General features: G+C 26.1%; 2 protein-coding genes and 1 pseudogene across 2 annotated transcripts; 2 read left to right on the plus strand and 1 right to left on the minus strand.

Moving 5' to 3' along the window:
- Positions 1–5,931: 5,931 nt before the first annotated feature.
- Positions 5,932–6,975, minus strand: LOC145831423 (uncharacterized; annotated as a pseudogene).
- Positions 6,976–17,894: 10,919 nt separating this feature from the next.
- Positions 17,895–20,655, plus strand: LOC145831223 (proprotein convertase subtilisin/kexin type 7-like). The gene has a single exon (XM_082938372.1). It carries the CDS (start codon positions 17,950–17,952, stop codon positions 20,101–20,103), a length of 2,154 nt encoding a protein of 717 aa, XP_082794498.1. The 5' UTR covers positions 17,895–17,949; the 3' UTR covers positions 20,104–20,655.
- Positions 20,656–20,933: 278 nt separating this feature from the next.
- Positions 20,934–26,068, plus strand: LOC145831730 (exosome complex component RRP43-like). Its single transcript, XM_082939045.1, has 8 exons — positions 20,934–21,002; positions 21,066–21,129; positions 22,511–22,630; positions 23,168–23,273; positions 23,567–23,709; positions 24,434–24,554; positions 24,939–25,042; positions 25,722–26,068. Exons 1-8 carry the CDS (start codon positions 20,955–20,957, stop codon positions 25,820–25,822), a joined length of 807 nt encoding a protein of 268 aa, XP_082795171.1. The 5' UTR covers positions 20,934–20,954; the 3' UTR covers positions 25,823–26,068.
- The last annotated feature ends 280 nt before the right edge of the window (positions 26,069–26,348 follow it).

Genomic DNA, 26,348 nt, shown 5'->3' on the forward strand with positions numbered 1-26,348 from the left:
TTCTTGAAAAATAAATTTCGTAGATTACAAAGTCAAAACTAAGGTTTTTTGAAAATTTTGACCATTTTTTTAAAGGTTTTGATAAAAAGTACTTACCTAAAATAGAAAAATCTGACAAACTTTTAAGTTTTGAGTCATTTTTTAAGCGTTATGTAATCTAATATTTGCAAAATAATTTTACTTTGGAAAGTTTGTATCTTGTTTAAATACACTATCAACTAAATTTGTTTAAAGTAAAGTTTATTTTTCTAAATAAATACTCCAAACTTAGACTTTAATTTCAGTTTTACTTATTTGAGCGCACTTTTATTTATATACCATTTATGACTAAGGGTATATGACTTTAGGTTGCTTAATTTATTTTTGTTTTGTTTTACACAAACTTTTCGCAGTTACCCAAAATTTCTTTTTCAACAGATAAACAAATATGAAACATAATTAGTGAGAAAGAAGTTTAAAAAAAAAATCCTTTATGAAACGCCTAAAAAAATAGTAGTTTTTGTGGTGTACGATTCGATAAACAAAAGATTCTTTTGTACACTAGATCCTTAGACCAAACTTTTTGAGCGCTTTTTTTATCGTTCAATAAACAATATTTTTTAAACCCTATTTTTGTGTGTCTAGGATAATATTGGAGCAAATGATAAAAAAGTTAAAAACAAATAAAGTGTTTTATTTCAATTCTCCCTACAGTGACAAAATAAAAACAATTATTAGAAAATAATTTTGTTTTTATAAATCTAATTTTTTAAATTCAGATTTTTATTGAGCCATATTCATTAGAAAAACGATTAAAATCTGTTTTCTTGTTTGTCTAATCTTGAGAAAGAAGCACAAAACTCTTCAAAACTTTAAATAAACTAACAAATGATGATAACAATTCTTGTAATTTCAGTCAAAACTTAATTGTCCAATTAGCTTGATGTGTCTCACAAAAGGGATAATATACACAGTCTGCTCTGGGCAAGGCATTAAATTGCATCCGTGATGTATAACTCGATAAGCTAAATGTTTTTCGTACACCAAGTCCTTGGATAAGTTTTTTTGAGCGCTTTTTTATTTTTGTCGTTTAATAACCAGTATAGCAACAGTAAAGTATAAGGAGGTGATGTATATTTGGTTCACAGGGAGATAGTTTAAGAAAAGATACTACGAACACATGCACTCCATAGGGAATAAAACAAAGAAAATACAAGACTAAGCATATTTATCCACAAAACTAAAGATGACAACGTTGATCGGAAAAAATCAAAAAGGTAAGAGATTCTCCACTTTACAAATCAAAGTAAATCAGGCAAAATATGCACACTCTGCAACAGGCGCATGTCTAGACTTTTTTAAGTTGGGGTGCACAACATTTTTTAAAATAATTGAGTATTCTGTTTAGTAGATTTTAATAATACACTATAGAAAATTACATAGCTATCTAAAACTTCTCAGGTATAAAAAATGTTAAACAAATTGATAATTTCAGTAAAACAGAATGCAAAAACATTTTAAATAATCCAGTTCTTTAACTTTTAGTAAAATAATGTTAATACAAACTTAAGTTTTTTTTTATTGGCCATGTTAAACTTTTGCCTTACATTGAAGGTAACTTGAATAATAAAATATTAAATTAAATATAAAAGATAAACTAAAAACAAAGTACAGACCAAAATTAGTAACTAACTGGTCTTATTAGTAGAAACAGATATTCAAGGATAAGTTTTTTGGCAACCCTGTTTTCAGCAATCTTCATAAAATCATTTTAGTAAAGGATTAAATTTGTATTATCTTCTGTACTAACAATTTTTTTTACATAATTCACAAGGTGTTTTACCGTTTAGTAAGTTTTAACACTACTTTTGGGATTTAATAAAGTATAATTTCAAAATCGCTGTACAACTTGAATTTTATATAATTACTTTAATACTTTTAGGTTTTCGCACTCTACCTTTTTGTTGTTGTTTTATACGTTGATGTTAATAACTTTATAGTCTTTCATTTAAACTTAATTACTAAGTTTGATTTTTAATTTTATTTATAATGCCTATTTACTTAACTTATACAACGTATAGTAAGTATTCATTGTCACTTGAAAGTTTTTTTTTTGCTTGTGATCATCGTGAAACAATTTTAAAATGATAAACTAAACAAACATTTTAGTTTAATTTAAATTAATTGAATTTAATCAGATTATCATAACGTAAATATATTGATAAAATTATTTTTATTTATTAAATAGTATACTATTTTTGAAGAACGGTATAAGCAAAACACTTTAAAGGATGGAAAATATATTTCATGATAGTAGTATCAATACACTCATACGTACTTGAATTAAAGGTTTTGTTGAATCAAAAAATGTAACTTATTTCTTCAATTAAACTAAAGTAAAATGCAAAAATAATAATAATTTTAACTGTTATAGGTAATAGCACTACAGTTTTACTCATTGCGTTTTTTACTACTACGAAACTCAATAACTTTTTATAATTATAAACCATACGCATCAAAAAAAACAATTGTTTCGAATAAAACAGTTTCTAACCATAAACCTACAAATGTACTCTGTTCACACAAGCTCTTCTTAACAGATTTCATCAACCTGTTAACTCTAACAACTAAGCTCTAAATCAGGGTGTCCTTACTTTTTTTTTTCAAATTGCCCGCTTTTAAGAAATTAAAAAGGCTATTTGCCCACTCCAACAAGACTACCATTTAAAACACCTAAGACTTTTTTGCTCTTCATCTGCAATTCAATAATAACTAGTGTACGTTACAAAATTTTTGCTCCCCTTAGCTAATTATTGCCCCCTAACTTACTAAAATCGCCTCGAGGGGGGCGGTACCGCCCACTTTGGGAAACCCTGCTCTAAAGCAATATAGTTTAAAACATTTGTAAATACTAAGACAAATTTTACATAGTCGAAAGGTATTAACTTAAATTATGGTTTTTCAGGGTTGCCAAATGTATTGGCAAATTTTCTCCAGGGTTTTAAAAGTACACGTTTTTTGGTCTACTTTTAGCTTAAAGTTAAGTTTAAGGTAAAAAAAAACTGTATAAAATAGTATTAAAACATTAAAAAGATTCTGTAAAGCTAATTCAAATGTGTTTTTTTTGTAAATAAAATTTTTGATGTTGACAAAAATTTTTATCTATATGGTAGATTTTTGTGTCAAATCAGAATTTTTCTACTTAACATTTGAAAATTGTTTAAATTCAAGGTTTTCTAGTGACTTTTGTTAAAAATTGCTGGTTTATTCAAAACTTTTTAAATCCCAGGTTTTTTAGCCTAAATTGTCAAATTCCAGGTTTCCAAGTTTTTTGGCAACCCTACTTTTAGCAATCTTGATAAAATCATTTTAGTAAAGGATTAAGTTTGTATTATTTTCAGTACTAACCACTTTTTTATATAATTCACAATGCTTTTTACCTTTTAGTAAATTTAAACATTACTATTAGGCTTTAATAATGTATAATTTTAAAATCGTTGTACAATTTGTTTTTATGCAGTTAATAAATACATCTTTAAATGTGAAAAAATACCATATAAAACATTAAATAAGTTCATTTAAAATCAGTGCTTTTTAAACGTTGCTTTTATAAATAATTAAAATTGCAAACATAAAAGTTTTGTAGTATTTATTTACTATTTAAGATATACTACACATGCTAAATTGCGCTTCTTTTAGAAATTAAGGCTATGAAATACATAACACAGCATTAATGCATTTTAAGAATATTTTACGAGAGATATTTATATGTGTTCTTATTTTATTAAATAATAATAAAATCTTATGGGAAGGTGAGTTGCAATGTATTTTAAAAGTAGACATTATTATTAATTTGATAAAACTAAATTTTAGTAAAACTTACGGTTTAATATAAAACTGTCTTTTTCTTTTAAATCTATAAAAGTTAGTTTATTGATATATATCGTTAATTTTGAATTTGTTTTTATCATTCAGTGTACGCTAATATAAGAACATCTTAAAATTGATTACAAGTTTAATTATAAAAATTTAAATAATCGCTAGTTACAGGGTGGCCAATGGTTTTTGTGAAATTTCTTCCTAGTTTTTGTGTCTATTTTAAGTTTTTGCGCATGTTGCAGAGAGTGCATATTTTGCCTGATTCACTTTGACTTGTTAAGTGGAAAATCTCTTTACTTATTGATTTTTTCCGATCAACGTGGTCAACATTGAAAAGATAGTGTAAAGCTACTTTCAATGTGTTAAAATAAAAAAAATGATGATGACAACATTTTTTTTATCATGTGATAGATTTTTCATGTCAAATCAAAATGTTGCTACTTAACATGTTTTGCAGGTATTTTAATAGTTTATGTTTAAAACTCCACATTTTTTTTTTCAAAATTTCTCAAATTCCCGGTTTATAAGACTTAAATTGACAAATTCCAGGTTTAGTGGCCACCCTATAGTCATATTAAAGCTTAGCATTGTGTTAAAACGGGTCAAAATTGCACGAGAGTAAAAAAAAAAAAATGTATATAGAAACAGAAAAAAAAAACCTAAAGATAAATTATTCAAAACACAAAAATTACTGACCAAGGGTAAGGGGTAACAATGATAGTAAATTATAGAAAATAAATAAAAACAAATTAGAAAGAAAAAAGCTACTAACTGAGGGTAAGGGGTAACAGTGATAGTGGAAAAAAACAAATAACAAAATAATTAATAAAAAAACAAATAAGTTATCGACCGAGGGTAAGGGGTAACAGTGATAGTATAAAAAAAAATTATAAAACAAAATTCAACCCGTGCAAAAATAGTCCCTCGTGCAATTTTGTACGCTCGCGCAAACTTGACAACTACTTGTTAAAACAGTAGAAATTGTGATTTTTTTATGGAAAAAACAGTAAATAATAATCTAATTATGGAAAAACCTGCTATTAAAAAAATAAACCAAGTCTAACATTAAGTTTAATTAAGTTGTAACCAAATTCCTTCATTTGTAGAACCTATGTCATTGATTTATATCAGCGATTATTAACCTGGGGTAAACTTCGTTGTTTTAGGGAGTAAATTTTAAATATTACAAGTTAGGTAAATTAATGTTTATTAATTGTCTTTTTCATTCATAAGTTAGTATTTGACTGAATATTTATAAATTAAATAAACTCTTTAATTTTTACAAATTTTACATTTTATAAGCTTAAAGTTTCAAAAATCTTTTTTTTTCCTCAAAGTTAAACACTATTTTGTATATTAGGGGTAAACTTCGTAATTATCAACCAAAAAGGGGTAATTTTGGTAATTGCCATAGATTTTTGAATTTTTTTCCAGGTATTTTGAAATTCTAAAAGTACATGAATTTTTGTTTATAGAATAAAATCAAATTTAAGGTAAAAAACTGTTTAAAATAGTGTAAAAACATTGAAAAAATACTGTAATGCTGCTTTTAATGGGTTTGATAATAAATAAGACTACAACTAAATAATTAAAAATATAAAGGAAATAATAAATTTTTCATATATTATCAAAAATTAATTATTTGACTTGTAAAAATTGTTTCAAATTCTAGATTTTCAAAGTTTTCTAGCGATTTATATTTAGAATTAAAGATCCTTTTGGCTTAAATGTCAAACTCAAATTTTCCTGGTTTTATGGTAACCCTGAAAAGTATAAAACTACAAATAAAAGTTTTTTTTAAATTGAACATAACTAGAATTTCAAGAAATATACAAACAGTTAGAATCAAGTATAAAAAAATACCTCATCTAGTCAAAATTTTTAATAGTTATATAAGTTATATAATAATCTTTGACACTAAATGTTTGTGTGTTTAAAATTATTTTCCTTAAAACTCTTTAATTTAGCTGTAGCTTTTAATTATTAGAATAAGCACATAGAATAAGCTAAATCTAAAAAACCGACTTTAATGGGTTAAAAAAGTACAGTCTTATAAGTATATTTAAAGTTTAAAGCAATAAATTGAATACAGTCATATTTGAACAGTAATACACCACTAATAGTAATTAAAGTTTCTACCTCAATTTTTGCAGGTTGAAAATTTTAAAAGAAAACATTGTTTTCAAATACTAAAACTGAAAAAGCTGCTTCAAAAATAAATGTTTTTAAACTGTACAAAAATTAGTAGCCCATTTTTAGATACAAATGAAAATAAAATAGCTTGCATGGCAACTTGAAATATTCTTAGCAAGCTTGAAAAAAGAATTTTTTACTACATAATTGATAAGTAAGGTGGCAAGTGCTAATATTTTATGATTAAAATAAATATAGGTGTAACTTAGAAGTTCTTAAAAGTAACCTTCAACTACTTTAAAACTTAAATAATAAATTAACAAGGAAAACTATGTTAAAGCAGCACTAGCTTTACCTAAGCAAATAATTCAACTATTTTGGCAACTAAAAACAAACTATGGAATTCAGTAAGAATTTAAGAGTTTTGTTCTTTTTTGGCAACCTCACCGCAATCAGCAATTAACACTTCCTTGAACTGAAATTGTCCGTTTGTGAATGACTTGTTTATCTTGTCCAATACCTCCATCCCTTCAACCACCTGACCAAACACAACGTGTCTTCCGTCAAGCCATGGGGCCGCCTTGAAAGTTACAAAGAACTGGCAGCTGTTGGTGTTGGGTCCACTATTTGCCATGGAAACCACCCCAGCTTTGTCGTGGAAGAGCTTGAAGTTTTCATCCTCAAACTGCTTGCAGCTTCCTTTTATTTCCCCTCCCTGCATCATGAATTTTTCCACAACCCTATGGAACTTGCTCCCCTTGTAGGTGGCCCCTTCGTCCTTCTCCCCGATGCACAGTTGCCTGAAGTTTTCAGCCGTCCTCTTGACCTTGTCTGCCCTCAGCTCAATGACCAGCTTTCCTGCAGGTTCCTGGTCTAATTGTAGGTCAAGGTACACCTGAGGGTTTGATTTTTCTGCTGCCATGTGTGGAGGTAACTTGTTAGAAACTTTAACTTTATTGTGTTTTTATAGGAATAATTTTTATATTATTGAAGTCTATAAAAAGTGAGTACATAAAATAAGCTAAAAATTATAAACATAATCTAGTAAGTATTATCTTATAACAAGTTTCAACTAAATTTCAAAAAATAAAATATATATAGGAATATCCATAAAGTACAGCAAAATTATCAAAAAAAAAACAATAAACTTTAAATGTTAAGAACATATTTTTAAGGTATAGAAAGTAAAATAAGTCATTAATCGTTTCAAAGCACAGTCTCAACAAGATGTTTACCAAAGTTAGAGGGTTTTTAAGCTCTAACCTTAGTTTACTTTGTAAACTTTAGACAAATAATATTTAATGTAAAAGTTAAAAAAGCATCCACTAGGTGGGGCAATAGAGTTACATTTTGTACTTAGATTGCAAAGATTCTAATTTATAAAAATAACTAATTTTTTTATGTGTTTTTTTTACCACTTGGTGTTGCTGTGTTGGCTTTCAAATTTCAATCACCAAGCAAAAAAACATAGTTTCTAGGGATTTTTTAGAATATTGCAAATGAAATATAGGGATTTATAGGAGAGTAGGAACCCTGTTATAATAAATACATTCATAAAAAAAAACTGCAAATAAATATAAGTTCCAATAATTGAAATTAGTTTTACAAAAATTAAATTGATTTCAAATGTATGATACTATTTTTTTTTCTTTGTAGTAAAGCCATCCTAATCTGATTAAGCTTATAAGACACATTAGACTTAAGTGTTTGTGAAGAAACTAAAACTCAAATAATTTTAGAGCAAATATATAAAAAAATGTTTAAAAAGTTTAAAATAAATATAACAAAAATATTTATCTATTCTTTTGTTTTTAAAGTTTTTGCTACGGGCATGGGGGGGGGGGGGTAAATCACCTTATTCACAATTTAATCTTATTTCATAGAGTTTTAACTAAGCTACAAGATGATTTTTACGTATTTTACAAATTAAAAACAATTTTTGATGTGTAGGAGGCAACAATAGGTTCCTTATGATAGATGCAAACAAAAACAGCAAAAGACTATTTCACTTAAAATCTATCTTCTCCTACATTTTTAAAGATAAATACCTCAAAGTTTCAGGAAATGTTCCTTTCAATATTTATAAAATTCTGTTGAAAAAAAGATTATGTTTAAAATAAACATGAAAAACTTTTTTTTCAATTTTTTTCATAAAATTTAACTATTTTAATTTTTAAATAATTCCTTTAAAAGCCCTAAAATGCCTTAACTTACAACATCTAAAGTTTAAATACAGTTGGATTTGAAATTTAATAAAACCAAGTAACAAATTTGAGTATTAAACAAGTTAATAATTTTTTATTGCAAGAAAAAATTGCCTGAGTTAGTCAGAGTAGAGTAGGTGTTAATCATGAAAAATGCTAAGCTTGTATAAAACTTGTACAATTTATCATAGTTCTAATTAGTAATGGTATACCTATTTATTTTGTTTAAACCAGCATAATATTTTTCTTAGTAACATCTTATCAAACTCTGTAAATAAAAGTGTCTGTGCTATGCAGTAATCTTTTGGCTGTTTTGAAATAAAGGACTTTGTGTTAAAAATGCAATTAAATACTCAATTAAAAGCTGTAATCTTTGAGTAATCACTTTAAGACTACTTTAAAAGTCGTTGAAAATAATAAATTTAATTCAAATTTGAATAAGGCTTACATATATTGTAAATTACTGCTTAAAAATATTATAATCTGAACAAATTTTTCTGGTGCAAAACTTATTCAAAAACTATAACAAAAAATATTTAACATAATATAAACTATTTAAGTACTTTTAACGAAGACTTATCAAAATCTGTATCTTAGTAGACAAATTGAAATTAAAGTATACTGTAGACAAAACGTTTATAAGCTAAAAAAAATGATGTTATTATCTAGTGATTAGATATAAATTAAACTAAATTTTAATCTTTTTAAATCTATCTTTATAAATCTTTATAATATATAGCAGTTTTATAATGATCATATTTTAAATATTTTAAAAGTGTAACTTTCTAATTGTAGGTTTTATTGTTGACTCTTTTTAGTTTGATTTTAAATCTACTATATTTTAAATAGTATACAGTAATGTTTATTAGCTTAAACATTTAGTTATTCTTAAAATTTAACTTTACACTTGACTATTATGTAATATTATATTTTATAAACTTCTTGTCTATAAAAACTTTTATTTCAGTTTAATTACTAAGATACAATTTTTGATTAGTTGAAAGTATTTGGTAAATAAGAACAAATTGTGTGTTGTGATATTTATGAATTTTTATTTTACTTTTGTACTAAGACTTTCTTAAAATATTTAAAAAGGAAAATAAGGCTCTGAAAATAAAACTAAAATAAAAGCAATACTACAAAGTTTTTAGCAGATTTAGCACCAAAATTAATAAAATTGAAATTAATAAAAAAAATACCTTTCAATTTTGTCTGAGTGAATTGCAGTTGATATAAAGTTAACTTTTTATCTGAGTATCAATTTATCTGGAAGGAAGATAAATATCCTTATAAAAACAGAAAATAGGGTCCTTCAACTGATAAAAACTTTTATAAATACAACTATGACACATGGAGGATATAAATAGTCTGATTTTAATTTTATTGAGTTTATCCAAGGAGACTAGAGATTTTATTATAAATTAATAAAACATATTCTTTCCAGGGTTTCTAACTTTATCCTAGGTGTTTTTAATACCAAGTAGTGATTCTTTATAGTAAGAAGCTAAACCTAAGTAGAAAAAGTGTTAAACAGTTATAAACTATTGAAAAGATACTTTGTTGCTATTTTAAATGAGTTTAAATCTTCTGTAAGCTCTTACAACTTTCTGAATCAATTTTTTTAAGGCTTTGTAATAAGATTGCTTTCAAGCCATAATACTGACATAATAAAAACTCACACTAAAAAGGGCAATTAACTAGAAATCACTAATAATCTATCTCCTCCTATATTTTTTGAGATAGCTACCTCAAATATTTAGGAAATCTTCCTTGCAATAATTTGAAATTTTTATTAGAACAAAATTTTATAAAATTAAAAAAAAAAAAAAAAACTGTTATTTTATATATCATTTAAAAATAATTCTTTGCAACATACTTATTGCAATTTCTAAATATTGCAAGGCGAATTTCCTGTAAGTTTGAGGTAGTTATCTCAAAAAGTTTAGAAGAAGATATATTTTTAGTGGAATAGTCTATTTTGGCAGTTTGAGCCTCCCATAAGGAACATATTTTTGCCTCCAACTTTGATGGGCTGTATCCTAAAAATTATTTTTAAGTTTTAAAACCTTAAAAAAAATCTTGTAGCTTAGTAAAAACTATATAAAAAATGATTAAATTGTGAAAAAAAAGTTCACCTCCCCTATACCCTAAAAAAAATTTAAAATATTATTTTAGTATAGTATTTTCACCTTAAAAACTATACTATTAGAATATACTAATTTCTTGAGTATATATTTAAATCTTCTTTATTCTTTATAATAAGTGTTAAATTATTAATGAACAGGTAAAAATACACATGATGTAACTTGCTTCTTTACAGTTCAAGAAAAATGAGTAAATACTGATGTTTCTTAAAAGTTTTACTTGAAAAAAAAAGCTTACAATACTTTAATATTTGCTTTAACCTAAATAGTCACTTGCATGACCTTCAGAAAACGTTTATTGTTGTAGAGGGGAGAGTGGGTTTCTTCTGATGTTTTTCTACCTTTATAAAAAAAAAAAAAAAAGTATAAAAAAAAAACCATGCACCTTATCTATACTTTCATAAATACTTTTATTAAATAGTAACAATATGTACTAAAAATAACTTAAAATAAAGGTATGGGGGTTACACAATCACAGTAAGAAAACATTTCAAGTTTTAGTAAAACTTTAGCATAGCTTCAGATTTCCAGTACTTTTTTTGTGTAGCTTGAGAAACTTAAAAATCATTTACACTTTTGCTGATTCAGCAAAGTTTTAAATTTTTTATTTATACTATACATTTATCCCTAACCAACCTTACCCAAACATAATACTAAGAAATAAAGTTTTAAAAATTAAGTTTGGAATAACATGGAACAGCTTTTTTTGTTGACTAAGTCATAGTGATTTGCAAGTTTATGCAAATTAGTTGCATGTTTCTGAAACTACACAAAAAATAGTGGATATCTGGTTACATGACAGTTCAAATCCAGACAATCAAATTCTTACAAACATTTTTAAGAGGTTATATGTTAAAAAGTAATAATAATTTGAAAAAAAAGTTTTGTAGGTCGTATCAATATCTACAACCCATTCTTTCTTTTTAGCTAAACTTTAAATATTATTTAAGATGTTTAAAAATTACTTTCAAATACGAAGTTTTTTTTTTCAAGAAAAGAAAATCAAAAATTTACAAAAAAGAAAAAAATGGTTTGAAAATATTAATGAGACCCACGTATGTTTTGTTTTTAAACATGTATTACTTTTTGATTTTCGGCCTTTCAAAAGATAACTAATAAACTTGAATTGTCGGAATTTAAATTTTCCGAACTTTAATTTTTGTGCACCTTGGAAATCTATAGCTGCCCGTTTTGGAATTCCTAAAGTAAAATAACATATTTATTTTTTAATACTTAACAAAATTAACCGATAGTATAGTATACTTATTAAACTAGTCTAAAGTAAAGTTTTAGTCACTTATTTTCATTAACTTTTAAATTAATTACGTTAACTAATTTAACCATAAAAAAGATTCAATGTATTATAAAAATATTAGATTAACAACTTTTTTTTCACATTTTAAATAATTTTACATCGTCTATATAAGCTTGTTTAAATTACTTGTTTTTAATTGATTTTTCATCAAAACCTGTTGTCTAATTGAATTTTTTTTTTAATAAAACATAGTAGCGTGATGAGCTAAGCCAACTGCAAATTCGTTTTTTTTAATGTTTTGACCTAGGGACTTTTTCTTTTTCACTTCTAATCACTACTTGAATAATGAACTAAAATCCAAACTTTAATTAAATAAACAAGAAAAAAAAAAAGAATATTATAGTATAGTGTTATAATCAGTTAAAAAACAAGGATTTTTTTAGAAGAAGCACAATTTAAAAAAAAAAAAAACAGTAGTTTGATTTCAATGAAGATTAACCTAAAATTATTTTAAAAACATAGTGACACTAATATTAATTTCGAATTTTTTTAATTTTTTTGCTGCATCATTCAAACTTCCTTAGACTATGTTGACTACTTCAATCTAAAAAATAAAATTTTTACTTATTTTGTATTAAGTAATAATTTTTAGCTAGTTAGTATTAATAGAGGGCAACAAAAAAAATTAAGTAATTTTCAAAATCAAAATATTAAGAATTACCCATTGTGGTGCTCATGGTAGACAATGGTTTCCGGTAATTACCTAGGATGATGTTGCACCAATATCAAGCTGAATTTATATTTTTTTAACCATAATTTTAGGCTAAAGTGTTTTGAGCCTAAAATGTTTAATATAAAAAGATACTTTGTTTTAAACAACCTGTATAAATACATAGTAAGAATTAAATTTACTTATTGAAAACTAAAATATATAATCATTATATTTTACAATATCATCATCAATATCAATTGTTACATTGAGATAATTGTTTTATATTTTTATATAAATAAATTTTTATAGTTTTTGATAAACAAGTTTAATTTAATTTATGTATTTATAAATAAACAATTTTAGCTTAAAATTTTGGTTAAAAAAGAAAACAAATATAACATACTTTCAGTTTAATATTTGTGCAACATCATGCTAGTTAATTACCTGGTTTCCTTGGTCTATGTAGAGTAGAGTGTTTTAAAAAGAGTACTTACAGGGGAACAGGTCAAAATTGCACAAGTTTACTAAATTCCACGAGGGGACTAAATTGCACAAGGGCACAAAATTGCACAAAGATACTTTTGCATGAAGACAAAGTTGCACAAGTTACAATTTTGCATAGAGAGTCATTTTTGCACAAGAGTTTAAAAAACAGTAAAAACAATATATATAAATAAACTAAAAGATAAATTAGTTAGAAAAAATGTTACTGACCTAGGGTAAGGGTTAGGGGTAACAGTGAAAGTAAAAAAAAAAAAAAAACTAATAGAAAACACTTAAAAATTAAAAATAAATTATTTAAAAAGAAAAAAAGCTACCAACTATGGGTAAGGGTTTAAAGTTATAGTGATATAAACAAAAGTAAAAAAAAAAAAAAGTAAAAAAGTTACTGACCAAGGGTAAGGGTTAGGGGTAACAGTGATTGTAAAAAAAAATTAATAAAAAAGTTGTTTAAAAAAAATAAATCAACCCGTACAAAAATGTCTCTGCCAAGTTTTCTATTGTGTAAAAGAGTCTTCATGCATAATTGATCCTTTTAGCAAAAGTTTTTTGTGCAACTTAATCTTTGTGCAAAAGTGTCTTCATGCAAAAGTATCTTTATGCAATTTTGTATGCTTTTGCAAATTTGACAGCTACCCGCTTACAGGGTTGCCTGTCTTTGAGTCAAAAAACTGTCTTGAATAGCTTTAACTGTTTTAATCATCCTGAGTTTTTTCAAATCTTATAAAAAAAACATTTCAAAACTATAAAAAATCAAGTTTCTCAACAAAATTTGTTATAAAATAAAGAATATTTAAACTAACTTAATCAAATCTTATTTGAAATCCAAAAATATGTCCTGAGATAATAAAAAACCTAAAACTATCTTGATTTTTTAAACAGAACTATCCTGAGTCAGCCTTAGCTTAAAAAAACCTAAGTACCCTTAATTATGCTCAGCTGTCCTAAGTCATACTGATATTGTTTTAAAACTTCAAAATATTCTGAATTATGTTAATTTTGTAGCAACCCTGTGCTTACTTTTTTTGCTAAATTAAAAAAAAAAAAATCTATTGAAAAAAATAGTTAGACTAAATTTTTGATTTTACTACTCTAAAAACCCAAAAACTGAAAACAGAGTTTACAAAGCAAATTGCTTGTAGCTTAATGACCCAAAATATATTGAATTCTTATCAGAAGACACTTTTGTTTTTCAAACATAACCTTTTTGTGAGAAAATTATTGTATATATTAGGGTTGCCAAACATCCAGAGGTATAATTAAAAAAATTAAGGCCATAGGGGGGGGGGGTAGAAGCCATTTTTTGACCAAAAATAACATATAGACTTATATTATAGTAAATTTCATAATCTTTCAGATGTTTTTTTTAGATTTTAAAAATATTAAGTAACTTTTTTTTTATGACCGGTTATATAAAGGGTTGTCTTTATAAAGGGTATATAAAGGGTAACTTTAAAGCCGTTTTTCTCGAGTTTTTAAAAACGGGCTTTAAAATCTATCTTCTCCTTCATTTTTCAAGCAATCTTCTTCAAATTTTCAGGAAATGTTCCTTACATTACGAGAAAAAACGTTATTTGTGAATTTTTATAATAAAAATTTTATGACAAAAATTAAAAAAAAAAGGTGATTTTTTTACAAAAAAAAATTTTTTTTTCAAAAAAAAGGTTTTTTTACTTGAAATTTTTTAAAGTCACAAATAACAATTTTTTGTTATTGTATAAAGAATAGACTGTGAAAGTTTGAAAAAGATTGCTTAAAAAATGAAGGAGGAGATAGATTTTGAATGCATTAGTCTTTTTTCGCCGTTTTAGTTTTTCCTTCTCCATAAGGAACCTGTTATGCGGCCCGACTTTGGCCGGTCATATCTCAAAAACTAATTCGAATTTTTAAAAACGGTAAAAAGCAACTTGAAGCTTAGTAAAAACTCTATAAAATAAGATCAATTTGTAAAAAACATGGCCTACCCCCCCATATGGCCTTAAAAGTGATAGTATGTTATGATAAATGTTAAATCATTTAATGGAGCAGGTTAAAATACACATGAAGTAACTTGCTTGTTTAATTGAACTACTCAGAATAGCTCAGGACCATTTAAAATTTTTGAAAATCTCAGAATAACTCAGACTAGTTTGAATTTTTCTTTAACTTAGATGAATCAGGTTAGTTTTTTTTTATAATAAAAAGCTCACAATAGTTTTAAGACTTTTTGAAAATCTTGCTCCTGTTTTATCAATATTTTAAATTAGATTTAGTTTTTCCACTATCAATACTTTGATATTTTATAATTTATTTTGTTCATTTTTTTGTTTTAGGTTTTTTAATGTTACTTACTCATTATTTTTAAATTATTTAATGATTTTTTATTATTATTTTAAGAATTTAGAATAATTCAGAACAGTTTAAGTGTACTCAGGTTAGTTTTTTATCACACACGTTAGTACGTTAATTTTTTTGACTCCTTAAAGGATGGCAACCCTGATAAGTATTTATAGAAAATGTTATGTATGCTTTTAAAAAACATTTTGTTATATTATTTAAATTTTGAATCAATTTATTCAGTAATTATAAGATCACTAAAAGAGATGTGAATTTTAATATCTACACATTAAATTTTCAAGTAAACCAATATTAATTTTAAAAGAATAACATAGTAAGCTTTAATAGTTAAAAAAAAACACAATTTTTTATAATGTAACTTTAATAGCAACAAGAATGATGAAGATGAAACATGTAACTGTAGAAACAAAGAGAAATGTCCTTTGAAAGGCGGTAACTGTAGAGCAAAAAATGTCATATACCAGGCCACAGTAAAAACTGACAATGCAACTAAATCATATATTGGTCTAAGCGCCAACCAATTTAAAAAAAGAGTGGCAACCCACAGAACAACAACAAATAGCAACCCAGAAGATAGAAATTATATTCAATACAAACAAGCAACTGAGCTATCAAAATACATCCACACATTGAAGAACGAAAATAAGAATTTTGAATTGACTTGGACAATACTGGAAAAAGAATATGAATCAAGACCGAGAATCGAGACGTGCAGGTTGTGCTTGAAAGAAGCATTAAAGATCCTACAAGCAGATAAGAACTGTATTAATAAAAGATCAGAAGTAATGAGTTCTTGCAGGCACAGAAACAAATTTTTATTATTCTATTGGAATGAGTCTAAAACCTAATAATTTAAATATTTTTAGCATTTTAATCATCCGTTAGTTTTTTTCAGAATTTTGTTAAGAATTTGTTGTGTTTTCGTTTATATTATTGCATTTAGTTTTTTAATTTCTTTTATTTTTATTTATTAATTAATACCAATATTTAGTTCACCTAATTATGCATTTTTCATTAAAATTTGAATAGTTAATGTTTATTTATTTTTTACGCATCAATGAGTTCAGATTCACATTACTGCCAATGTCTAAATGTTATTTACTGTTTTGAAATTATTTGAAAAGGTCGGCTAAGGCTCACCGAAACCAGGTAATAAACCAAAGCAGTGCTTAAACATTTGTTTTATTATATAATGTAACTTTAGAAATAATAAAGTTTTTAGCTGATAAAAAATTAACTAATAAAATGTTGTTCCTCCAAATGCCCTTATTAATAAGTTAATTTCTTGTTAACACGTAGTAAAAGAATATTGACCTCTTTTCTATAAATTAAACTCATTGCTGTAAAATATTGTTAAAAGTTTAAATCATAATTTAAAAAAAGGTTATTTTCAGTCTCTCATCTGTTCATAATTAGACACTTATATGGTATTGGTACAAGGTTTAAACAAGAAAAGGCTTTATGTATAATAGAAAACTTTTATGAACTTAATTTATCAGACTTTAAATACAATCAATTTTAATATTTAATTGCTACATGCTAAAATAAAAAACAATAGAAAATATTGAATATAAAAATATATTTAAATCTAGTATGTTTTTTTTAAGTCTAACTCATTGTAATAAATGTTTAGAATGCAATTGAAAATGAAATAACTATGAATCAAAAATAAAAGTATTTTTTTACTGAAAAACTAAAAGAAAGTATAATGTATTGATTTATTCAACTAATTTATAAACATAAATTTTAAATATTGATTGATGCATGCATACTACTAAAAACATTTTAAAAGGGGGTTAAAAATTTATAAAGTTATAAGTAAAAAAAATAATTAGAACAGCTTTAACGTTCAGGCCATATGAAGGGGGTAAATCACTTTTTTTTTAATTTGATCTTTTTTTGTATAGTTTTAAGAAACTATAAGTTTGTTTTTGTATATTTTTGATAATCAAAATAGTTTTTTAAACAAGTCCATAAAGTTTGGAGAGAACAATAGGTTCCTATATGAGGTTTTAAAATCGAGCTAGTGGATAAATATTGATCACTAAAAATATACTTCCTGCTACCTTTTTTGAAATAAATACCTCAAGTTTTAAAAGTTTTAAAGAAAGGTTTCATGCAATATTAAAATACAGTTTATAGTAACAAAAAAATCGAAAAAATCCTTTTTTTTGTTTGTCATTCAAAAAAGTTAGTTAAAGTTTAACAGTACTAAAGAGTTTTCTAAATATTGCAAGGAACACTTTCTGAAAATTTGAGTTATTTATCTTAAAAAAAAAGTAGGTGGTAGATCTTTAGTTGTTTCTTTTTTTTATTATCTGAGTTTTGACCTTCCATTAGGAACCTATTGTATTCTTCCACTTTAACCAGCTATATCTTAAAAATAAGATGGAATTTTTAAAACTTCTAAAAAGCAACTTGCAGCTTTGTTGAAACTCTACAAAAATAAATCAAGATATAAAAAAAGTGGTTACCTCTCTGTGGTCTTAAAAAGTAAAACTGTTTTATTTTATTTATTTAAAAATAATATTTTATATCTAGTAATCATTTACAATAGGTAAGAACTAAAAATACTTAAAATTAAATTTAAGTATATTGATAATATATAAATATTTCCTTGTGGCATTTCTTTTTACTAGAAATAGTATTTTTTAAAGTTAGTCATTAAAATTTTTGTTTTTTTTTGCAAAGTCTAAATTTTTACTCTTAAACATATCTAAAATGAAATTTTATACTTGTTTTTCAGCTTTTAAAACTAAATATGATTTAAATCAATAAAGAATGCTTAATAATTAATATCAGGAGATGATTTTTGTTTTACTTATTTTACTCAGTAAGACTACAGCTTTTATTGTAGAAGATCATGTATCAGAAAAAGATGTTAAACTTACAAGATTGTGGGCATTTGAATTGCATAATTCAGATGTGAAAACTAACAAACATTTGCATTCTAAAGCTGACCAAGTAGCCTTTGACTTACAAATGAAAAATTTGGGGCCAATAGGAAACTTACCCAGTCATTATTTGTTTGCTTCCAAAAATTTTACACAAAACATTACACACACAATAGGAAGACACACTGCCATTAAGCATCATGAAAAGCAGCATTTGCTCATAAGAGTAAAGCGTGACTTGGAGACTTGGGAGTTTAGTGATCCTGCATTTGACAACCAGTGGCACCTGTCAAATGATAGAGGAATAGATTGCAATGTGTCTGGAGTTTGGAGACACGGTGTGCATGGTGATGGTGTTGTTGTGGCAATTGTTGATGATGGTGTTGAGTGGCGTCACCCTGATCTTGAAGAAAACTACTGTGCAGAAGGTAGTTTTGATTTAAATGATGGTGATGATGACCCTACACCAAAAAAAGACAAAAAGTCTGAAAACAAACATGGTACCAGGTGTGCTGGAGAAGTGTCAGCTATACCAAACTCTGTTTGTGGAGTTGGAATAGCATTTAAGTCAAAGTTCAGTGGAATTAGAATTCTTGATGGGTTGTTGACAGACTCTACGGAAGCAACTGCTTTTACAAAGAAGCTGCATGTTAATGACATTTACAGTTGCTCTTGGGGTCCAGAAGATGATGGTAAAACAGTTGATGGACCTCATTGGCTGGCCAGGTCTGCTCTTGAGCATGGTGTACTTGCTGGCAGAAAAGGTTTTGGATCAATATACTTTGTAGCAAGTGGAAATGGTGGTCTAAAAAATGACAACTGCAACTATGATGGGTATGCTGCATCAATATACACCATAACAATAGCTGCTGTTGATGAACTTGGTAGACAGCCAAGTTATGCTGAGCCCTGCGCTTCAATGATGACTTCAACTGTAAGTAGTGGTTCTTATCCATCCAGGCCAATCACCACCACAGATTGGAGTTATGATGGTGATCAGTGCACCTACTCGTTTACCGGTACTTCTGCAGCAACTCCGCTTGCTTCTGGAATGATTGCTCTCATGTTGCAAGTCAGACCTTGTCTTTCTTGGAGGGATGTGAAGCACATTATTGCTATGACTTCTTCGCATACAATGGTCAATAACCCAAATACAATAAAAGCTAAGTTTTTCAAAAATGCTGCTGGTTTTACTCATAATGACTACCATGGCTTTGGTTTGATGGATGCTTGGAAACTAGTAAATGCAGCCAGAGTTTGGGAGCTTGTTCCTTGGATGACTTCTTACAGATTGAACTGCAACGGAGAGAACTCTCCTATTCCAATTGACGAAGAACTAGAGTTAACCTGCAATTTAAGTGAAGCTGATTCAAAAAAGTACATGATACATACCATTGAGCATGTTGTTGTTATTTTAAATATAAAACATGAAAACAGAGGAAAGCTGAAGTTTATAATAACATGTCCCAGTGGAACTAAGTCAATCATTGACAATAGGCCAAACGATAAGTCAAATGATGGTCTAAAAGATTGGGAGTTCATGACAGTCAAGTGCTGGGGAGAAAATCCTGTAGGAACTTTTAAATTAACAGTTATTGACACAAGAAATAATAAAAGAAAATTGAAAAACTTTGTTGAAGGAACACTTCTGTCTTGGAAGCTTGTTGTTTATGGTTCACAAATGACAACTGAACAGCTCAATTCCAGATGGACAGCTGTTGAAAATTCATACAGTGGTCAGTTACTAAATGGTTCTAAAAACATTTTGTCGTGCCCTGTTGGCCAAGATGTTTCATTTGATCTAAGTGAAATGCTCTCAGAAAGGACTATAAAGCTAATAGCTTTAATGTCAGGGTTTTTCTTGTTTTGGTCTGTGTACAATATTATTGAATCAATATGGTTTAGTGGCGAAGATAAAGTAAATGTTGATAGTATGCAGTCTAGTAGTCAACAAAATACAAATGGTTACAATACTATGACTGATTTATCACCGAATCATAACTCCACAGAACAAATTCAAATGAGTAGTTTAGCACCTACATCAGAATCTACTCAAATTTCTTGATACTTGTTGATGCTGTGGTTTTTAGTTTTTACCCACATAAGTATCATAAATTTATTTATTTATTCATTTTGATAAATTGTGTTTCATATATTACTTAATAGATAGATCTGTTATATTAAATTCTTATTTACAATTGTAGCTCAATTTTATCTTAAATTGTTATGATCTTGTCTATATAATGAGTAAGTAGCTCTAGAGTCTAGATAGATGTTAATAAAGTCAGTTATAAATATTCGCTTAATTTTTATCTATCTTTATTTTCTACAATAAATCTTTTGATATAAAAAGTTTATGACGTCAGAGTTTTAATATAATTTTTGATAGTATCTTTTGAATTTTTTTTTACACATCTAGGATTTAAAATAGTCTACTGTTTATAAATTTACCTGACAGTAGTAAAGTTTTAAGACCTATGTTACAGTAATATCAATAAAAATTTATACAAATTTAATTTATAAAACCACCTTTGAATGAAGTTGCATTTATTTCTTGTACTTTTTTAAGCTTTGAAGTCTCTTATTCTTACATATTTTGCAATAATTTTATAACTAATAACTGCCATAATTAAAAACAGAATGTTTAGGTGTCCTTAATCAGTTTTATTAACAATTTTGTTTGCCTTTTCAAGCGTCAATTTTGACAGAATTTATTAGTTATTTTATGTATCACAAATTAATTTATAAATAAAATTAATACTGAAGCACATTTTTTACAAAAATACTATTAAGCAAAAAAAGTCATAAGTTTTTTCTCACTGTAACTCAAAATTACGCTCTTTTTTTATATTATATTTTTCGCAAAGTACTTAAGCTAGTTTTTTCTGCAGAAAACAAATAAAGGTTATAAGCAACATGAGTTTGTTTGAACCATCAAAAGAAGAAATTTTTGCCAAATGTCTTGTTAGTTGAACATTTAAAGTTAAAATTTAATTATTTTATTCTAGTTATTCAATTTATTTTCAGCAAAGTAATGTTCGATTAGATGACAGAAAGTGCAACGAAATGCGAGAGCTACAAATTTCAACTGGTTTGTAGTTAATTTTTTTTTAACTTGTATTAAGAAACAAATGATTGCCTACTACATCACTTATATACCTTTTTCGTATAAAATGTAAACATCTTATTAAACATAATTTACCTATAGTTGAAAAAATTTTAAACTTTGAATTATATTATGTTAGAGTTTTAGCAATTATGTTTAAATCTTGAGTAGCAAAGCTGTTTTTATTGGTTTAAAAAAATGTTAATACATTCTTAAGATATTTATAAATTATATTTAAATAAAAAAGTTTTGTTTACAGTTTAATTTGAAACAGAAAATTATTAAAGTTTCTGTTTTCAATTTTTTATTAAAAAGTTATTTTAACACTCATAAAAATTAATTTAACAGAAGTTTATTACTTTTCTAAATATAATTGTTAATTTTTGCACTTCTTTGTCATAATCTTTCAGTGATTTGAAAGTTTAATATAAATTTAGCATATAGGTTGTTAACATATGATTAATTTTTTTTGTCTATATGTTGTGTACAAATTCTTTTAAAATATAACTTTTTCAAATGCAATAACAATTGCTTAAAGGGATGAAAAGTATTATGAATAAAGTTAGAGTTACAACCCACAAGTTTGAAAAATACCAATTAGATTTCAAAAGATAGCTTCAATATATTATGTTTAACCAAGTATTCATGTTTTAAAACAAATGAAGAACATCACATACATTCTATTTTTGTTTATTTGCAAGAAAACCTTACTTCCTAATGTTTTTTTAACCATACATTTGACCGACCACAAATTTTACAGATGTGTTTTTTTTTAATTTAGTTAATTGTGTAAACTTAGTCTCTTAGGAATAAACTGTACAACTATAAATTTTGTAAAGCTGAGAAAGTAAAAACTAATTTATGTAATACTTGAAAATGTTTCTAAGTGTGATTTGTTATATATATGTATTTTTAATAAACATAATTTATGAAAAGTATCTGATTAATAATAGTGTAAAAATGATCTTTTTTTTAAGTTTGGTTTTGTATTTATTAATAAGTGATGTAAATGGATGTTATTTACATTTGATAGTTACACACATTTTATACAAGTAAATAATTTTGTACACTAGTTTTTTGTTTTACTTTATTTGTATAACGTCGTTTCGCTGAATAACAGCTCATCAGATACAAAAAACAAATACAAAACGATGAAACAAAACTAATAAAAAATGAAAATATCACAAATAAGTATTATTGTTTTGTTAAATTAAATTATAATAACTTTAAAGTAGGATAATATACATAATATGTAGTAATTTTTAAGTAAGAGGAAAAAACAATTATCTTTTTGCATTCAAGGATTAATACCTCTGTATTATCTGCTTTTACATACAATACTCATATAGTACGTAATTTATTGAAGGAGTGATAAGAAATGCACACGGAAGCACACGAGTGTCACTCGGAAAGACCACCATCGTATGCGGCGTCAAGGGAGAACTCACCAAACCGAAACCTGAGGAACCCAACATGGGATTCATTGGTTAGCTGAAGCTAATTCGTAATGCTTTAGTGGTTTAAAAATTGTTGTGCAGAGTAGAATAATTAAAAGGTGCCCGCTTTGGCAAAAAAAGTTTTAGTAGACATTAAGGAAATAATTCTATAATTGTATTTAGGTGTAGTGTTTTTAACTTTTAATTGTTTTAGTTGTTTTTTTTTAATTGTAGTTCTTTTAAAGAAAAGTAGTTATAAGATTAATTTGTTTTTAATTAAAAATTGTGTTGCTATAAGTTTTAGTACTTAAGTAAGGTTAATTTCTTTGTTTAAACATTATAAAAAATTTATAGTATTAGTGATTTCGGCCTTTCATTTTAAGGAAAAAAATAGTTCAAGTTATTGCAAAGTTAAACTTCATTAATTTGTTTTATTAATTGTGTATTTTTCATCTATTTTTAAAAGTTTTTAGTCAGTTAAGATTAAGAAATTTTAAAAGTATAGTTAAAATTTAAGATCGTTTATAATTTTTGTAAATTCTTTAACATTTTTCTCTCATTGAACCTGTATTTTTACCTCCACACAGTACCAAACGTGGAACTACCAGCGCTGTGTTCATCCTTGTACAAATCAGGCGCACCGAGTGACCAGGCGCAGACAATCACCATGTTTATCAACAACCTCATCAAGAAGTTAGTCATTTATATATGGTTTTATAACGTATATATGGTTATATGTGTTTTTAATTCATTAATCACTGAAATTTGTCGTTATATACGTGAGTAAAACAATTGTTGGCCGATTTTAGGTTTGTAACCAAGACACGCAGAAACTTGTTTATTAATATTAAATTTTTTTGATTGCTTATTTAATTTAAGTGTTTAAGTTTTAGAAAAAAAACACAATTTAAAAAATTAATGGTTAGGTATGTTGAATTAAAATGTTATTTGAATTTGAATTAAAAATGTTAAATGTTATTACAAAGATCGAACATAGTGGATCGCGAACAGTTGAGTATATCATCGGATCAACTGGCGTGGGTGTTGTATTGTGACATGGTGTGCATCAACTGCGATGGAAACTTGCACGAAGCCTGCGTCGCCGCACTCACCTCCGCCCTTTCTGATGGTTTGTTACATTCTGTTTCAAAGGAGCTTATTATTTTTAATGTTTATTAAAGTCAGTTTGAAAGGTTTATTTATTAGAATTTTCTAATGAAAATTTTCATAAATAAATATTAAATTTGATAAGACGGTGTTTGTTAACGCAAAAGTTTTTGGTTTAACTTTTTCAATGCTCATTTTGTTTACTAGGTTGTAGAGTTCATTTCGGTTACACTAAAAAATATAAGTTAAACTTTTGTACAGTTTAGGTGTGTTACATTTTTTTAGTATTTATATAAAATAGAAAATTGAAGATAAATGAAAAAAATATGTTGTAATACTATTTAACTAGTTGTTAAATATTATAGTAATGTATTTTTTTCTTTTTATTAAGTTTGATATTATAAAACTAAACTTCTTTTCACTAATTTTCAGTAAATATCTTCGCATATTTTAATTTTGCTTAAAAATTTTCTGCAGAGCTACAATTTTCATATTAGAACATTTAAATACAGAATAGACTCTTTACAGCTTTACATACTGGAGGTGTTATGTACAGATTTTAGTATTATTACAAAGCTGTTACAAAACAATTTTTCATGTATATTTCAAAGTCAAAATGAACCAGATTTTATGTAGCAAAAATAAAAGACTAATATACAGCATTAGCTTAACGAAACGTCATCGTTTATACAACTTGTCATAGATGTAAGCACTTAAATTTAAATGTTTACTAATTTCATAAACAGTAAAACTGCCGAAAGTAACGATGGATTCGGAAACGGAAAACATTTCAACAGACAGCGATGAACAAGTTGTTTTGAAACTCAACAATCATCCAGTATGCGCTACTTACGCTGTTTATGAAACGTTAGTTTTGAATAACACTTCAAGTGTAGAACACAATTTTTTTAAAATAATAGTTTAGAAGTTGAAAAAGTTAAAATAATATTTGTTTTAGTATACATGATCAGCGTTTGTGTTAAAAAACCAACATGGTTAAACTCAAGCACGTAAAATATGCTTATTTTATGAGCTTAAAATATACCACTAGTGTCTATTTTATATAAGTTCAGAATTGTGGTGCTAAATTAATAAGTCTCTTTTTTCAATCATATTGCGTACTGCATATCTAAAATGTCTTTATAGTTTAAGAAGCTACAAGTTCCTGATAAGCAATAAAAAATCAAGTGTTTTCATTCGTTATTTAGATTTGAAAAAACTCTTTATTAAAAAATCATGAATTATATGCAGGTATATATTGAGAGATCCAACTCGCAGTGAAGAAGAAATGGCACCATTGCACATTGTGTATGTCGTTGATGAGCATGACAATATTGTGTTTCATCAACAAACAGGTTACTTTTTTTATTATTTCAAACTTTACGTTCACACTTTATGACTATGCACTCGTAGGTTATTATGGTAAATAATAATTGTTGTTTATTATGAGTTTATCACGACTTGGTAAATTTTATGAACCTGAAACAAAAAAGCAAACTAAAAGTAATTAAAGCTCTAAAATAAATTATATTTTTATTATTGTGTGTAAAACAAAACAGTTTAAATATTAAAGCTGTGTTAATTAATTTGTATTTCATGTAAAATTTATATACATAACGAAATCTTTTAAAAAATTGTGTTTAGTAAAAAAATATTTTTATTAGCTTTTATTAGTTATGCTGTATGTTGCTTTCAAAAAGTTTTTATTAAAAGCCTGAATATTTAATGTTTTTTGTTTTTACTTTATACGAAGTTGTTATACTTATTCTTACTAAGTCTCTAGACAAATATTCTTTCTCCTAAATGTGTAAAAGGAATTAATTAATATTTTATAATTTGCTTTTATTTGAAAATAACTTAAACTTTTTTAAACATATGATGAAAGCGGCTATAGTTTAAATTTTTTTTTCATAGTTTTGTAATATTTTTACAGAGTTAATAAATAACATGTTTTATAAAATCTTTATATACACGGAAGTTGAAAGTATTGAGATCCTATATTTTCGTTCTGAAAACAGTAATGTTTATGTTCAGGTGGTATCAGTGATGAAAAGATGAGTTGCTGCAGGAAGAATGCATGTTTGCACGCGTCCAACATTCGCAAGCAGTTCTACGGAGATGCACTTGTTAATTAATTACATATTTTTAACATTTTTATTAGATAATGCACCATTAGAAAGATTTAGAGCGATTTTACCATAGTTTTGTTGGAGGTTTGCTAAAAAAAATCGTGTTAAAGTAAATTTTAAAGAAGTTACAAAGCTCAAAAGTTTCAAAATTTGTTTTTTCAATTAAAACAAAATTAAGTAAAAACTTTTGACAAGTGGTTTTGTTTTTAAGATCAATTTTGTAAAAATTGGTTATTTATTTTCTCTGAGAGATACTAGGTAATTTAATTTTTAAAATGAGTAATAAAAAAAACTTTTTAAACGTTTGTTTTCTTAATTTATTTAATTTTTATTTTTAAAACCAAAAAACAGATGTGCTACTCCGAGTAACGTATAAAAATTTGCTAAATCAGTTTATTCTCTAAAAGAAATAAGTGTTACTGCTTCTTACAAATTACAAAGATTAAAAACTTTTTTTTGAAATAAAAAAGGGCCCCCATTTAAGAAATAAAAACACTTATTGCTAAAACTTAAAAACTCTGTTGTTTGGCTT

This window comes from Thalia democratica, chromosome 3, assembly GCF_965202585.1.
Source record: "Thalia democratica chromosome 3, ktThaDemo2.hap1.1, whole genome shotgun sequence".
Taxonomy (NCBI): Eukaryota; Metazoa; Chordata; class Thaliacea; order Salpida; family Salpidae; genus Thalia; species Thalia democratica.

What these genes read in the sequence shown, in the direction of transcription:
- LOC145831223 (XM_082938372.1), top strand. Translation starts at nt 17,950, where the DNA reads ATGATTTTTGTTTTACTTATTTTACTCAGTAAGACTACAGCTTTTATT.
- LOC145831730 (XM_082939045.1), top strand. Translation starts at nt 20,955, where the DNA reads ATGAGTTTGTTTGAACCATCAAAAGAAGAAATTTTTGCCAAATGTCTT. An exon ending in ATCAACAACCTCATCAAGAA is followed by an intron (nt 23,274 to 23,566) that starts GTTAGTCATTTA and finishes GTTATTACAAAG; the next exon opens with ATCGAACATAGTGGATCGCG. An exon ending in TGTGTTTCATCAACAAACAG is followed by an intron (nt 25,043 to 25,721) that starts GTTACTTTTTTT and finishes GTTTATGTTCAG; the next exon opens with GTGGTATCAGTGATGAAAAG.